Raw genomic sequence first — 16,748 nt, forward strand, 5'->3', positions numbered from 1 at the left:
CCCAGCCCAAAACCCCAAACAGCAAGGCTTTTCATAACAGGCTTTTCATTTTGCCTTGACCTAGATTAAAGAGCAGCATTTTGCCAGGTATTCAACCAGCAAGATAGGCCGTCATTGTAAATAAGAATTTGTTCTTAACTGACTTGCCTTGTGAAATAAAGGTTCAATAAAACCAAAAAAAATGCCTAGATTTGGGGCGAGAACAAGGCACACCGGACGTCACATCTCCTCCCCGTCTCTATAAATATTCATGAGACAAATATCCTGCGTGACCATGCGCGATGACGCAGCACGACAACTGCGGATCCCGATTGCTGCAGCCGCTTGTCAGTGTGACGAAGATTGGCACTCAGGTAAGCTGTCACTCAAAATCTTCTTTTTTCCGTTCCCTATCAATCAAACCAATCTGGGCCGCACAGAATAATGCCTAGAGCAAAAGCTCGGGAGGTGGGGAGGCCAGTGGAGTTCATGGAGCGTTGAATAGATGGCCGGAGCCAAGGAAGATGGAAATTACTCGAGGAAAAAAAAAATGTCGGCATTTTAGGGAGAGGAGGGGGGTGGGAAAGAAGGATTCTGAAAAAGCAAGGGCGACAGCTAGAAGCAAGGCCCCAGCCAGTGTACCCTCTTCCAGTTGAATCGCGAGTGGCACAGGGGAGGGATAGGCAGCTGTCCCTTGCTTGATTGATTGATGTGGGCAAGATTTTTCGAACTAAAATTAGAAACTAATATTTATAAATACATTTACGAATAGCAATAATATTTTAATACAATGTCAATGCATATGGGATGAAATACGCACTTTATATGCACTTTAATCCAGCAGCATTTTATGTCATGTTACTGTATTTTCGCGCAGCTACCTGTGAAAGCCGCAGCTGATCCGTCTCAGACACCGCTGTAAATATGGCGCTTCTGCTTAACTTCACCATTGCAAACTAACGTTTTAAAACAAGGACTCTTCACTTGGTGTTGCGGCCATGAAGAGAGTTAATGCACATTACATTTAGTACACATTTGAGGCTGTTATCGCCTAATTTAGTGGGCAAAGGGAACAATTTGCAATTTATTAGCTAGTAAGCTAACTAGCTAGATAGTTGCTTTCGTAAATAAACCAGCTAACGTTAGCTATTTTGTTTAGCGACCTTGTCTTGAACAAGTAAACATTCGCAATAAATGTAGTTTAAAGTTCTCTGAAAATGAATTTTTACTTCACTGAATTGTCTCACTCCGACAGCTTTTCCTTCATATGATTGAAAGCTAATCCAATAATTGCTTGCTATTGCAAAACCATCAAGAAACTCTACTAGTTGGCTTTGTTGCTGCGAGAAATGGCAGCAGTCGGGGTTTAACATGGTGGGTGTGTGCCATCAGTTAGGACCGTGGACAATAACCTGGTTTCACGATAAGACATGTATGATTCGCACCATTGTCGTATCCTTGCACACGAACGTAAGTCAAAGACGTGCACAAAGCTGTACATTTCGAATGCAAGCGTATAAACTACATAACATTTTGTTCCTCCCTTATAGCCTTTGTTTCCTAAGCCTTGTATATGTAAATATACATGCATGTTTCATTATCGTTTTGACAAATATCTTACAGTCATAGGTAGCTGCATTATCGTGTATGTTATTGCACTACAGGGAGTAGATCATCTCTGTCAGAGCAATCCAGCATTACCATGTTCTATTCATAAACATGGAAATTAATCAAGTGTAAAAGTAGAATGTAATCGTGTTTAGGCCATTAATAACATTCTTTATTTCTAATGTTTAGACTACAATAAGGGTCAAATATTTATAGCACTTGGTCTTTCAAAGAGGGAAAAATAATTCAATAGATTTTCACTGTAGTTTTGCAATTTACCTCAACCCTTCTCCATAGTGCACTATTAGTCCAATAATGTTTACCAAATACAAATGTCAGTTTTTGTAACTTGTCCTGTTTTCAAATAATCTCCATTTATCATGAAGAGTAATTTATACTATAATAGCCTTTTTTTAATTCTCAACAGTGTGTGGACCTATGTGTTTTTCTAGGTCTGCCAACATGATGGCTGCCCAGTCGGATTCCATAGACAAGTACCTGGAGGGAGAGCAGCAGGTGGGTCAGAAGGACAAATTTAGTCTGAGGCTCAGCTTTGCGGCCTACTTAAACCACGAGCATGGGTGTTAGGGAAGATTTGAAGTTCTTGAGTTGCTTATTTGAAGTTTGGCAATATTCTTTATCCATCAAATGTAAAAAAAATAAAAAAAAAATTAAATTGAAATACTGTCATTTTTACCTGCAGAATGTTTTTGGGTGTATTGTAATTCCTGAAATAATTTATTACTATGTATTTAGAATGTATTGCCACAACTACAGATGAGCAGCTTCTATCCCAAGTGATAAGGCTGCTGAATCAAATGGCCACCTGGACTATTTGCATTGACCCCTCCCCCCTTTGTTTTCACACTGCTGCTACTCACTGTTTATTATCTATGCATAGTCACTTCACTCCTACCTACATGTACATATGACCTCAATTACCTAAACTAACCTGTTTATTATCTATGCATAGTCACTTTACCCCTACCTACATGTACATATGACCTCAATTACCTCAACTAACCTGTTTATTGTCTATGCATAGTCACTTCACCCCTACCTACATGTACATATGACCTCAATTACCTCAACTAACCTGTTTATTGTCTATGCATAGTCACTTTACCCCTACCTACATGTACATATGACCTCAATTACCTCAACTAACCTGTTTATTATCTATGCATAGTCACTTCACCCCTACCTACATGTACAAATGACCTTGACTAACGTGTACCCCCGCACATTGACTCTGTACTGGTACCCCCTGTATATAGCCTTGTAATTGTTACTTTTTTAATTTTACATTAGTTTATTTATTAAATATTTTCTTAAGTCTATTTTCTTAACTGCACTGTTGGTTAAGGGCTTGTAAGTAAGCATTTCACAGTAAGGTCTACACCTGTTGGTTAAAGGCTTGTAAGTAAGCATTTCACAGTAAGGTCTACATCTGTTGGTTAAGGGCTTGTAAGTAAGCATTTCACAGTAAAAGTCTACACCTGTTGTATTTGGCGCATGTGACAAATAAGATTTTATTTTGATTTGAGAAAATGGTGAGGACATATCAATGTGACTAACTTGAGGTTTTCCTGCTCTAGCAAACAAGTATTTTTTTTAGAACATTTGCTCTCAATCAAAGCCATTGTTGGTTCAATCACATGGCTGGAGATGGGATTTATGTTCTTTGAAGTGAGCCTGGCTGGCTGCTGGTAGGCAGTGTGACAATATGAGAGGAGGAGCTCGTGAAGGTGTCTGAATTAATTCGCTCAAAGACAAGCTTGGTGCACCTATCGGTAATGGATAAACATGATATGCCACGACTTATCTTTCTATTCTACTCCTGTCCAAAGAGATACCTACAACCTCTGTATCATTCACCCATTTGAGAATAATTTTGCAAGGCTATTTCCCTTCATTGTGTACTGAGAAAAGTCCTCCAACCTATTACCAATGCCAACAGTCCTCCAACCTATTACCAATGCCGACAGTCCACCAACCTATTACCAATGCCAACAAGACCAATCTTCTCACAGCTTATTTAGTCGTTGTTGAGGCATGGTTCTGAGCGTTACCTAACCACTACTATTGCTCCTCATTCTGCTTTCACCTCATCTCCCTCGCTTCCGTTTCTCTCCAGATGCTGGGGGCGGAGCAGGCGGACGGTGACGAGGGTTTGGATGAAGCCTCCAGTCCAACCCCCACTGAGCCCCAGACCCCCATGGATGTAGATAAGGCTTCCATATACCGGTACACCCCCTGACTCTGTTGGCGCCCTGACAAAGCTTTGGTCAACACCCACCTCAATTACTTTCAAAAAGGAAATGCTGCTGCTGTCAGTTGTATGTCGGGGCTTTTATGTGCCCTACTAACGAAAATATGGAGTAAACATTACCACATGTAACATAAAAGTAAATTATGGCAATTTAGTGATGTCTCTTCCTGTGTCTGTGTGTTGTTGCAGGCATCCCTTGTTCCCTCTCCTGGCCCTGCTCTTTGAGAAATGTGAGCAGTCTACACAGGGCTCAGACTGTGTCACGTCAGCCAGCTTCGACGTGGACATTGAGAACTTTGTCCGAAGCCAGGAGAAAGAGGGCAAAGCCTTCTTCAGTGAGGACCCTGATCTCGACAATCTGGTGACCTCCCTCATTTGCTGTTAATATTCTTTGAATGATTTTCCATCACAATGACCTCCAGTGACACTATTCGTACATTTTAGCAAATGACACATGGAAAGTGAGATACGGTTTCATTGGAGCTGTTTGATGAAGCCGGTTGGCCACATATAAACATCACAACAGCCTTATCTGTTCCAAGGCCGTCATTGAAAATAAGAATTTGTTCTTAACTGACTTGCCTAGTTAAATAAAGGTAAAATTAAATTAAAAATTATACTAAAGTATCTACCAGTGGAATAAATGGTGTATTTACTATAACAGCCTACTATGCACATGCCATTTTCAATGAAAACGTCCTGGCCTCTCATAACTTCTCTCCCTGACCTGACCTTTGACCCCCTAGATGGTGAAGGCCATCCAGGTGCTGCGGATCCACCTGCTGGAGCTGGAGAAGGTCAGCGACCTGTGTAAGGACTTCTGCAGCCGCTACATCTCCTGCCTCAAGACCAAGATGAACAGCGAGACGCTGCTGAGTGGAGAACCTGGCAGCCCCTACTCATCTGGACAGGGTTTCTCCCCCACCAAGATCCAGGTACACACACCCTGCCATACAGATATATTTTGCTGCCGACATAAACACTCATTATGAATCCACAATACACACACCCTTGTATACTACAATACACACACCCTTGTATACTGCAATACACCCACCCTTGTATACTGCAATACACCCACCCTTGTATACTGCAATACACACACCCTTGTATACTGCAATACACACACCCTTGTATACTGCAATACACACACCCTTGTATACTGCAATACACACACCCGTGTATACTGCAATACACCCACCCTTGTATACTGCAATACACACACCCTTGTATACTGCAATACACACACCCGTGTATACTGCAATACACCCACCCTTGGATACTGCAATGCACACACCCTCGGATACCGCAATGCACACACCCTCGGATACCGCAATGCACACACCCTCGGATACCGCAATGCACACACCCTCGGATACCGCAATGCACACACCCTCGGATACGGCAATGCACACACCCTTGGATACTGCAATGCACACACCATCGGATACCGCAATGCACACACCATCGGATACTGCAATGCACACACCCTTGGATACTGCAATGCACACACCCTTGGATACCGCAATGCACACACCCTTGGATACCGCAATGCACACACCCTTGGATACCGCAATGCACACACCCGTGATACACACACCCTATACCGCAATGCACACACCCGTGTATACCGCAATGCACACACCCGTGTATACCGCAATGCACACACCCGTGTATACCGCAATGCACACACCCGTGTATACCGCAATGCACACACCCGTGTATACCGCAATGCACACACCCTTGGATACCGCAATGCACACACCCTTGGATACCGCAACGCACACACCCGTGTATACCGCAACACACACACCCTTGTATACTGCTATACACACACTGAATCCGTAAAACATAGATCACACCGTGCCTATTATATATATACACACATGATGCTGTATACACAGACTATTGACCCATGAAGACTCCGTTTAACCTGTGTGTGTGTGTGTGTGTGTGTGTGTGTGTGTGTGTGCCGTGCAGACGTCCAGCTGTTTCACAGGAACCCTCAGTCCCCAGGGGATTGTGGTGCCAGCATCGGCCCTGCAGCAAGGCAACGTCACCGTGACAACAGTCAACCCCACACAGGTTATAGCAGGTATGTCACCCTGGCATACAACAACCACAGGTAGAGCCTCAGACGCCAACCCCCCACCGCCCTCACCTCAATAAGAATCACAGTGGCGGTTTCCCAACCACAGATTTAAGTTTAGTCCTGGATTATATTTCAATGGAGAGTCCAGGACGAACGAGGCTTAATCTGTGTGCCGGAAACTGGCCCCCAGTGTACAGCTGTCTGTTTCTGTACCAGCAGTTTATGAAAATAAATAAGGACTACTCTGAAAGCATTGTTGGGTCCTTGTGTTTCCTCCAGGTGGCGCAGTCTACCAACCAGTTACAGTAGTCAACTCACAGGGCCAGGTGGTGTCACAGACCCTCTCGCCCCAGACCATACGCATCCAGAACACACAGGTAAGACACACACATCTGGATGCTAACATTTACTGCCTTCTGAACAACGCTGCCGCGCTGAACAGCCCCCCCCCTCACACACGGTGCGTAAATGTGAAAGAATATGGAAACCTAACTGTAACTTTCTTCAGCTCCAGCTGCAGCTCAACCAGGACCTGAGTTTCTTCAACCACGACGAAAGCTCACCCAAGAACAAGCGTGGCGTTCTTCCCAAACAAGCCACCAACGTCATGCGCTCCTGGCTCTTCCAGCACATCGGGGTGAGTAGAACACAGGCACACTCTATAGGTTTACAACCTGGAATGATTCTGGGATTTGATTGGCTTGGCTTGCAGTGCAAGATGAAAACACTAACTACTTAAAGGAAAGGTCCACCCATTTAGAATGTTATATTGTTTTCGTACATCGCTGAGTGATGTTCTATCTATTCCCTGGGTCATTTCATGTTTTAATTTGTAGCTTTGAGTTATTGGCGTTTTTAAGCAGGCAGAAACCCAGCCAGTATGACGTAGTATTTTGATAGTCTCTCTCACTACCCTGGAATGCGACTTTTAGATGGTGAAAACGTCTATCATACATGTCAGATTTCAATACTGGCCGATGTCATAACTCAGGAGGATTTCTTCTCTCGTATGAGCCTATGATCGTATTTTTACGATACTCGAAATGTGTCATTTAAGCACATTTCTCCTTTGTCTGCCTCTTCAGTCATGGTTGCATTGCATGGTGCCGTTGCCAGAGATATTTTAGAAAAGAGATAGTAATGCAATGAATGAAGGAACGAATAATGCCCCACCCAGCAGACTGTTGACCAATTGCGTTCACGTTGTCATGCTGCGTCACGCGGTTGCCAAGCTAATCGTCACACAATTCCTTCTCAAAGTCAAATGTCGAAAAACGTGCCTATTTTCCTCGACAGTACATAATGTTACGATTCCAAAGCTACATGATACTACAGATAGCAAGTTAATTATCTCCGAAAAAAATTTGTAATATTGTACTTGTTGATGAAATTCATGCTAATATTTGGGTTTTGAGCCAGCGTCTAATAGACTCCCAATCACTCCGTGAAGGAGATTGCTTTTTGTCCCAGAATGCACACGCAACCCATTGACGAAGCATGGGCAACGTTTCCCCATCTCCTCAAGAGTATTTCTGCCTTTGAAAATGTCAGACTCCACTCTGTGAGCAACGTTACATGCTGATATGTTCTTTGGTATTATTGTGTGTAGCTAGCCAGCTGGCCAGCCCGTAGAGAGAGCATTTCATTGTGGATTTGAGCTGCAACAGTTTTGCACAAATATTTTTCCCTGTTGCTACCAACCTTATTATGACGGCAAAGTGAAACATTTGTTCACAAAACATATTGTTCTTAATATTGTTATTTAGCACATTTTGATTAGTGGTTTTGGGTGGATTTTTCCTTTTTTAATGACTTATTTTAATGGATTTAATTTAATGACTTTTGTCTTATTTCTATAGCACCCCTACCCCACGGAGGATGAGAAGAAGCAGATTGCTACCCAAACTAACCTGAGCCTCCTCCAAGTCAACAACTGGTGAATTACATGAACCCATGCCACACTACCATGAACTATCACCTAAGACTATGAAATACTATAAAGAACGACCTCTCCTAGCGTGAACCAATCCAATAATGTGTCAAGTTTAGTTATTGGTCCAAACCCCTTGTTTCCCCTCTCGTGATTGGTCCAACCTTTCTTCCTTCTCTCTCAGGTTCATAAACGCGCGGAGGCGAATCCTGCAGCCCATGCTGGACGCCAGCTCTTCGGAGACACCCAAAACCAAGAAGAAACCTCCACCGAACAGGCCGCTACAGCGCTTCTGGCCTGACTCCATCGCCACGGGGATGACCCAACAACCGGTCCAGATGCCAGATGGTACTTAAAAAAATATATATTATTTCACCTTTATTTAACCAGGTAGGCTAGTTGAGATCAAGTTCTCATTTGCAACTGCAACCTGGCCAAGAATAAAGCAAAGCAGTTTGACACAGACAACAACACAGAGTTACACATGGAATAAACAAACATACAATCAATAATACAGTAGAAAAAATCTATATACAGTGAGTGCAAATGAGGTAGGATAAGGGAGGTAAGGCAATAAATAGGCCATGGTGGCGAAGTAATTACAATATAGAAAATAAACACTGGAATGGTGCAAAAGATGTATGTGCAAGTAGAGATACTGGGGTGCAAGATAAATAAATAAATACAGTATTTATTTTACCTTTATTTAACTAGGCAAGTCAGTTAAGAACAAATTCTTATTTTCAATGACGGCCTAGGAACAGTGGGTTAACTGCCTGTTCAGGGGCAGAACGACAGATTTGTACCTTGTCAGCTCGGGGATTTGATCTTGCAACACTTTCACGAAATCGTCCGTCGCTCTAACCACTAGGCTACCTGCCGCCCATATAGGCTAATCACAGTGGGAAATAAAGTTTAGAAATATGGAGTGCCAAAATGTCTGTAGTTAAATTGACTTTCAAATATAACTAGTCCTAATGATTGTTAATAATTATATTATAATAATTATATTGCAACCTTTCGGTTACTAGTCCAACGGTCTAACCACTAGGCTACCCTGCCGCCCCAGTATGGGGATGAGGTAGTTGGTTGGGATGTTTACAAATGGGCTATGTACAGGTGCAGTGATCTGTGAGCTGCTCTGACAGCTGGTGCTTAAAGTTAGTGAGGGATATATGAGTCTCCAGCTTCAGAGATTTTTGCAGTTCGTTCCAGTCATTGGCAGCAGAGAACTGGAAGGAGAGGTGGCCAAAGGAGGAATTCGCTTTGGGGGTGACCAGTGAGATATACCTGCTGGAGCGCGTGCTACAGGTGGGTGCTGCTATGGTGACCAGTGAGCTGAGAAAAGGTGGGGCTTTACCTAACAGAGACTTGTAGATGACCTGAAGCCAGTGGGTTTGGTGACGGGTATGAAGCGAGGGCCAGCCAACGAGATAGTACAGGTCGCAGTGGTGGGTCTTTATGGGGCTTTGGTGACAAAACAGATGGCACTGTGATAGACTGCATCCAATTTGTTGAGTAGAGTGTTGGAGGCTCTTTTGTAAATGACATTGAAGTCTTTATGAAGTTTTACGAGGGTATGTTTGGCAGCATGAGTGAAGGATGCTTTGTTGCGAAGTAGGAAGCCAATTCTAGATTTAATTTTGGATTGGAGATGTTTAATGTGAGTCTAGAAGGAGAGTTTACAGTCTAACCAGACACCTAGGTATTTGTAGTTGTCAACATATTCTAAGTCCGAACCGCCCAGAGTAGTGATGCTGGACGGGCGGGCAGGTGTGGGCAGCAATCGGTTGATGAGCATGAATTTAGTTTTACTTGCGTTTAAGAGCAGTTGGAGGCCACGGAAGGAGAGTTGTATGGCATTGAAGCTCGTCTGGAGGTTAGTTAACACAGTGTCCAAAGGGGCCAGAGGTATTCGGAATGGTGTCGTCTGCGTAGAGGTGGATCGGAGACTCACCAGCAGCAAGAGCGACATCATTGATGTATACAGAGAAAAGAGTCGGCCCGAGAATTGAACCCTGTGGCACCCCAATAGAGACTGCCAGAGGTCTGGACAACAGGCACTCCGTTTTGATTCACTTAACTCTATCTGAGAAGTAGTTGGTGAACCAGGCGAGGCAGTCATTTGAGAAACCAAGGCTGTTGAGTCTGCCAATAAGAATGTGGTGATTGACAGAGTCGAAAGCCTTATCCAGGTCGATGAATACGGCTGTACAGTAATGTCTCTTATCGATGGCGGTTATGATATAGTTTAAGACCTTGATCGTGGCTGAGGTGCACCCATGACCAGCGCTGAACCAAGATTGCATAGCGGAGAAGGTACGGTGGGATTCGAAATGGTTGGTGATCTGTTTGTTAACTTGGCTTTTGAAGACTTTAGAAAGGCAGGGCAGGATGGAAATGGGTCTATAGCAGTTTGGATCTAGAGTGTCTCCCCCTTTGAAGAGGTGGATGACTGTGGAAGCTTTCCAATCTATGGGAATCTCAGACGATTCGAAAGAGGTTGAACAGGCTAGTAATAGAGGTTGTAACAATTTCAGCAGATCATTTTTAGAAAGAGAGGGTCCAGATTGTCTAGCCCGGCTGATCTGTAGGGGTCCAGTTTTCGCCACTTTTTCAGAACATCAGCTATCTGGATTTGGGTGAAGGAGAAATGGGGAAGGCTTGGGCGAGTTGCTGTGGGGGGGTGCAGTGCGGTTGACCAGGGTAGACAGGTGGAAAGCCTGGCCAGCCGTAGAAAAATGCTTATTGAAATTCTCAATTATAGTGGATTTATCGGTGGTGACAGTGTTTCCTAGCCTCAGTGCACTGGGCAGCTGGGAAGAGGTGCTCTTATTCTCCATGGACTTTAGTGTCCCAGAACTTTTTTGAGTTTGTGCTACAGGATGCAAATTTCTGCTTGAAAAGGCTAGCCTTTGCTTTCCTAACTGCCTGTGTATATTTGTTCCTTACTTCCCTGAAAAGTTGCATATCACGGGGGCTATTCGATGCTAATGCGGGAACGCCACAGGATGTTATTGTGCTGGTCAAGGGCAGACAGGTCTGGAGTGATCCAAGGTCTAGATCTGTTCCTAGTTCTACATTTTATTTTGAATTTGGCATGTTTATTTAAGATGGTGAGGAAGGCACTTATATCTACTGATTGGATGAGGTCAATATCCTTCCAGGATACTCGGGCCAGGTCAATCAAGTACTGACTTGCTACACTACTCATTGGATAAGCACTGCTATGTATCAAGAGTTGCTAGAGCTGTTGGCTATACTTGTTTTTAAGGTAACTAGGTGCAAGCGCTTTCTGTAATGGCCACAAGGAGAATTCAGTCACAAGGCAAATTCAAGGCTCCCTTGTTAAAGCGATGGGACTCACTTTGTGTGGAAATAAGACACTATAGGAAAACATGAGCGCTATCCGTGATGTCACTGACGCCCTGCCCTGGCCGTCTGTTCACCAGGAACCACGGTGATGATGAGTGTGGAGGGTCTCCGGAGCCTGACATCAGACGGCGCCACGCTGGCCGTGCAGCAGGTGATGATGGGCGGGCACAGCGAGGACGAATCAGGAGACAGCGGGGACGAGGACGACGATGATGACGACATGGCTGGGCTGGGCCTGGACAACAGCGACTCCTTGCAGTAGGACACAGATGTACTGTACACACACACACACACACACGAAGACATACACACTTAAAAACAAACTTTAATATGTGTGTGTGTGTGTGTGTGTGTGTGTGTGGTGGTTAAGACCATCAACTGACTCATTATGTAGGTAGGCTGATAATGAATAAGGCGGGCTGATAATGAATTGCAACACACACTTAGAACCAAATCAGAGCCATTTTTGATGCTCTGCTAAAAATAGGATGGCTCAGATTATGTATGTACTGTAGATAGACTGGTATTGCGTCGCAAGTACACAATGTAAGTATACGCTCTCTCGATCGGTTTACACCGAGTACAACCACTGGACATACGGGATCACTCCTGATGTCCCTTTAATGAATGGAGTGTCTTGTGTGTGAGGAGTTCGATTTCAGAAAGCGTTTTTACTATGCCGTCTGCTTGTGTAGGCCAGTGTTTTTCTGTATAATATCATTGTATGTTCCAAAAGACAGAGAACGGAAGCAGCAACAACCACAAAAAAATCATCAAGTGTTAAAAAACACACTCTGAAGCTCCGTTACTAAATGTTGAATGATTTCTTATTTTTTTTATTTAATCTCTTGTTGGATGCCAACACTTTCAAGTTGTATCTGTAATGGGTTTTGTTCACTTTGCATGCCTGTGTTTGACTACATGTGCCCACTCTGATTAGGACTGGCTTACAGGCAGAGCCCATGGTGTACAGGAAGACCCTATAGGTCCAGAAATGCCCGTTAGGAAAATTTAAAGTAAAGAGGCTTATTTTTATATACAAACATGAGACGTATGTTTTTTGTGTTGGTGTTCTCTTGTTTTGTTTTGTTTGTCTTGTTTTGTTCGGAATGTTTATGTGCAAAGGTTTTGTTATTGATATTCGCGGCCCTGTTTTCCAGGGTCCAATTAAGTTTTCTAAATATTGATGACAAACGAGAAGAAAAAAAATTGATTATGTCAAATGGTTTTTAACACGATCCGAAAAAGGCCTTATTTACAGTTAACTGCCAAAATAATGGAAACACTTTAGTAAATGAGTGATACAAAGTATATTTAAACCAGGGGGTTCTACACAGGGTGTGGTTCGGGAGTTTAATTAACACATTAACATCCCATCTTGCTTAGGGTCAGGTATTAAAAATGCCCAGTTGCTGATTTATTATGGCTAGAAGAGGTCTCCGTGACTTTGAAAGAGGGGTCTCAAAGGAGCATGGTTTAAAGTGTGTGTGTGTGTGTGTGTGTGTGTGTGTGTGTGTGTGTGTGTGTGTGTGTGTTTGTCTCAGTTACCAGATCTCTACCAAATTGAACACTTATGGGAGATTGTGGAGCGATGCCTGAAACAGCATTTTCCACCATCAATAGAACACCAAATGATGGAATGTCTCGTAGAAGAATGGTGTTGCACCCCTCCAGTAGAGTTCCAGAATGGTGTTGCACCCCTCCAGTAGAGTTCCAGAATGGTGTTGCACCCCTCCAGTAGTGTTCCAGAATGGTGTTGCACCCCTCCAGTAGAGTTCCAGAATGGTGTTGCACCCCTCCAGTAGAGTTCCAGAATGGTGTTGCACCCCTCCAGTAGAGTTCCAGAATGGTGTTGCACCCCTCCAGTAGTGTTCCAGAATGGTGTTGCACCCCTCCAGTAGAGTTCCAGAATGGTGTTGCACCCCTCCAGTAGAGTTCCAGAATGGTGTTGCACCCCTCCAGTAGAGTTCCAGAATGGTGTTGCACCCCTCCAGTAGAGTTCCAGAATGGTGTTGCACCCCTCCAGTAGGGTTCCAGAATGGTGTTGCACCCCTCCAGTAGAGTTCCAGAATGGTGTTGCACCCCTCCAGTAGAGTTCCAGAATGGTGTTGCACCCCTCCAGTAGAGTTCCAGAATGGTGTTGCACCCCTCCAGTAGAGTTCCAGAATGGTGTTGCACCCCTCCAGTAGAGTTCCAGAATGGTGTTGCACCCTCCAGTAGAGTTCCAGAATGGTGTTGCACCCCTCCAGTAGAGTTCCAGAATGGTGTTGCCCCCTCCAGTAGTGTTCCAGAATGGTGTTGCCCCCTCCAGTAGAGTTCCAGAATGGTGTTGCCCCCCTCCAGTAGAGTTCCAGAATGGTGTTGCCCCCTTCCAGTAGAGTTCCAGAATGGTGTTGCCCCCCTCCTGTAGAGTTCCAGAATGGTGTTGCCCCCCTCCTGTAGAGTTCCAGAATGGTGTTGCCCCCCTCCAGTAGAGTTCCAGAATGGTGTTGCCCCCCTCCAGTAGAGTTCCAGAATGGTGTTGCCCCCCTCCAGTAGAGTTCCAGAATGGTGTTGCCCCCCTCCAGTAGAGTTCCAGAATGGTGTTGCCCCCCTCCTGTAGAGTTCCAGAATGGTGTTGCCCCCTCCAGTAGAGTTCCAGAATGGTGTTGCCCCCTCCAGTAGAGTTCCAGAATGGTGTTGCCCCCTCCAGTAGAGTTCCAGAATGGTGTTGCCCCCTCCAGTAGAGTTCCAGAATGGTGTTGCCCCCTCCAGTAGAGTTCCAGAATGGTGTTGCCCCCTCCAGTAGAGTTCCAGAATGGTGTTGCCCCCTCCAGTAGAGTTCCAGAATGGTGTTGCCCCCTCCACTAGAGTTCCAGAATGGTGTTGCCCCCCTCCAGTAGTGTTCCAGAATGGTGTTGCCCCCCTCCAGTAGAGTTCCAGACACCTGCAGAATCGACTTAACGGCACATTGAAGCTGTTCTGACGGCTCCTTCTGGCCCCTACACCCTATTAAGTTGGTGTTTCCATTATTTTAGCAGTTACCAGTATCTTCTTTTTGTAAAGACCTAACTATAGTGAAAAGCACAGAAAGCCTAACTAGTAGAAGCTACACTCCCCTACGTTTTTATTTTATTTGTACAGTGAAGCTGAAACTTTTACTTTGGCACTTCAGTATACTCCGGCATTTTGGGATTTGAGATCACATATTTATATGAGGAGACTGTACAGAAAGCCACCTTTTTTATTTGAGGGAATTTTCATACATATCTGTTTTATAGTTTAGAAATGAATGCACTTTATGAATCTAGTCCCCTCCATTTGAATTACTATTTGGACAAATTAACTTTATAGTGTTTTAACAGTTTGTAAAAAAAAAAATATTTTTTAAAAAGTGGTATTTGGTCCCATATTCCTTGCACACAATGACTGCATCAATCTTGTGTATTTACAGTTTGTTTTGTTTGTGTTTCAGATTATATTGTGCCCAATAGAAATGATTTAAAAATATATATATTTTACTTCTGTTTAACTAGACAAGTGAGTTAAGAACAAAATCTTATTTTCAATGACGGCCTAGGAACAGTGGGTTAACTGCCTTGTTCAGGGGTAGAATGACAGATTTGTACCTTGTCTGCTCAGGGATTCGATTTTGCTATCTTTCGTTTAATAGTCCAACTCTCTAACCACTAGGCTACCTAGAGAAATTAATGGTGAATAGTGTATTGTCATTTTGGAGTCACTTTTATTGTAAATCAACACTGCCACGTTAATGTGGATGCTACCATGATTACGGATAATCATGAATTAATCGTGAATAATGATGAGTGAGGAAAGCTAAGGACATAAATGTCATACCCCACCAAAAAATGCTAACCTCTTGTTCCTGGTAATGGTAAGAAGTTAGCATGTGTTGGGGGCATGATCTTTGTGAGTCTGTAGATGCATGAAGTGCATTCATTTCTAAACTGTAAAACAGATATGTATGAAATTAGCCTCAAATAAAAAGTGACTTTCTGTACTGTCACTGTCAAATTAAACATTTTAGTGTCACTGTCCAAATAAATACATAGGGCTATAGGAAAAGTAGGCAACGGAAGCTAAACGACAGTAGAGGGGCATAGTAATATGTTACATTGCCAATTGCATTTGGGATTGAAATTCCGAAATATACTTGATTTGCAGTACCCTCATTTTCTGCAAAACAAGTCCAGTTTTGCCAGTGTGTCGTTTAAAAAAAAATAATCATTTATGGTAGTTCTGTAGATGTCACTCTCTTTTCAAGTGAACAATTCAGTATACTACGCTTAATTGCAATGGTCATAGATATCATGGTACTTAGGCAGACAGATCCACAACACAGAGATACAGTACAGATGCAATCACAGTCTAAAAAAAAACATGGCTATGTTGCATGCATTTAATCTTTTATTTATGTACATATTGCATTAGAGGCAGAGAGCAGTAGGGATCCTCTGACCTCACAGGCATCACATCGGTCCTCAGTTTGAGAAGGACTGGAGTTCTGTGGCTGATCTAGGGATAGCTTTTTAAGAATGTTTTTCAAATGCGCCATTTAATATTATTGCATAAAGTTCAGGGCCTTTTATTGTTGGGAAAACCTGCACCAATGTACTGTATATTTCCAATCTTATGCTTCTATTTTCTGTCATTCAGGAAAAACTGACATGAGATTTAGATCCCCACAGTGTTTCTGGCTCAGGGTCAGGTGGCTCTCAGCTGCACTCTCTCTCTCTCACATCTCTGCTGTTTTTTTTGTGTCTTTAAAAAAAAATCTACTGTTGACTTTTCTCTGTTTTGCCTTAGAGCTTTTCTATTTTGGAATAAATGATGCTTAACCTCCTGCTGTTGTGTTCCTCAGCCTTCATTGTGCTTGATAGTAGACACGATTCGTGACACAAGTTAACCCGGCAAAGGTTATGGCAGGCGTCGCCCATCCCTAACTTCATAGATAATATGGCTGGGCTGGGTCTGGACAACAGCAACTCCTTGCTGTAGGATACACTCAAACGTTGTGTGCTCTGTTGAAAATATATATTATGGTGGTACAAACCTACAACTGACATACACGTAGAATAAGACAGGCTGATAATGAATTGCGTACCACACACTCAAACCAAAGCAGAGACATTTTATTTTATGCTCTGCAAAAAAATTAGATGGCTCAGATCTTTGACAGAATACACATATATTATGAAAACTGAACAACAATATAAATGCAACATGCAACAATTTCAAAGATTTTACGGAGTTAAGAGTTCCAATTATTATTCAATTGAAATAGATTCAGTAGGCCCTGATCTATGGATTTCACATGACTGGGCAAGGGCACAGCCATGGGTGGGCATGGAATGGGAAATAGCCCCACCCACTGGAGAGTCAGGCCCACCCACTGGAGAGCCAGACCCAGCAAATCAGAGTGAGTTTTTGCCCACAAAGGGCTTTACTCAGCACCCCCTCAGACGATCCCGCAGGTGAAGAAGCCGAATGGG

At 43.5% G+C, this 16,748-nt stretch overlaps 1 protein-coding gene across 5 annotated transcripts; it reads left to right on the forward strand.

Annotated features, from left to right (window-relative positions):
• Nucleotides 1-285: 285 nt before the first annotated feature.
• Nucleotides 286-13,286, forward strand: LOC135518931 (homeobox protein PKNOX1-like). 5 transcript variants are annotated; one of them, XM_064943896.1, is made up of 11 exons: nt 286-353; nt 2,040-2,103; nt 3,725-3,834; nt 4,049-4,220; nt 4,606-4,794; nt 5,840-5,984; nt 6,231-6,328; nt 6,460-6,588; nt 7,811-7,887; nt 8,066-8,229; nt 11,334-13,286. In XM_064943896.1, exons 2-11 carry the CDS (start codon nt 2,050-2,052, stop codon nt 11,516-11,518), a joined length of 1,323 nt encoding a protein of 440 aa, XP_064799968.1. In that variant the 5' UTR covers nt 286-353; nt 2,040-2,049; the 3' UTR covers nt 11,519-13,286. The 5 variants fall into 5 exon arrangements, with proteins under 5 accessions (XP_064799968.1, XP_064799965.1, XP_064799967.1 ...); XM_064943893.1 differs by having other exon boundaries at nt 299-353; nt 2,015-2,103; XM_064943895.1 differs by lacking the exon at nt 286-353 and adding an exon at nt 364-1,449.
• The last annotated feature ends 3,462 nt before the right edge of the window (nt 13,287-16,748 follow it).

Source organism: Oncorhynchus masou, chromosome 29 (genome assembly GCF_036934945.1).
Source record: "Oncorhynchus masou masou isolate Uvic2021 chromosome 29, UVic_Omas_1.1, whole genome shotgun sequence".
In the NCBI taxonomy this organism is placed as follows: Eukaryota; Metazoa; Chordata; class Actinopteri; order Salmoniformes; family Salmonidae; genus Oncorhynchus; species Oncorhynchus masou.

Coding starts and splice junctions, on each gene's coding strand:
- LOC135518931 (XM_064943893.1), top strand. CDS start 2,026: ATGTGTTTTTCTAGGTCTGCCAACATGATGGCTGCCCAGTCGGATTCC. Junction 3,835..4,048: donor GATAAGGCTTCCATATACCG/GTACACCCCCTG, acceptor GTGTTGTTGCAG/GCATCCCTTGTTCCCTCTCC. Junction 4,795..5,839: donor TCTCCCCCACCAAGATCCAG/GTACACACACCC, acceptor TGTGCCGTGCAG/ACGTCCAGCTGTTTCACAGG.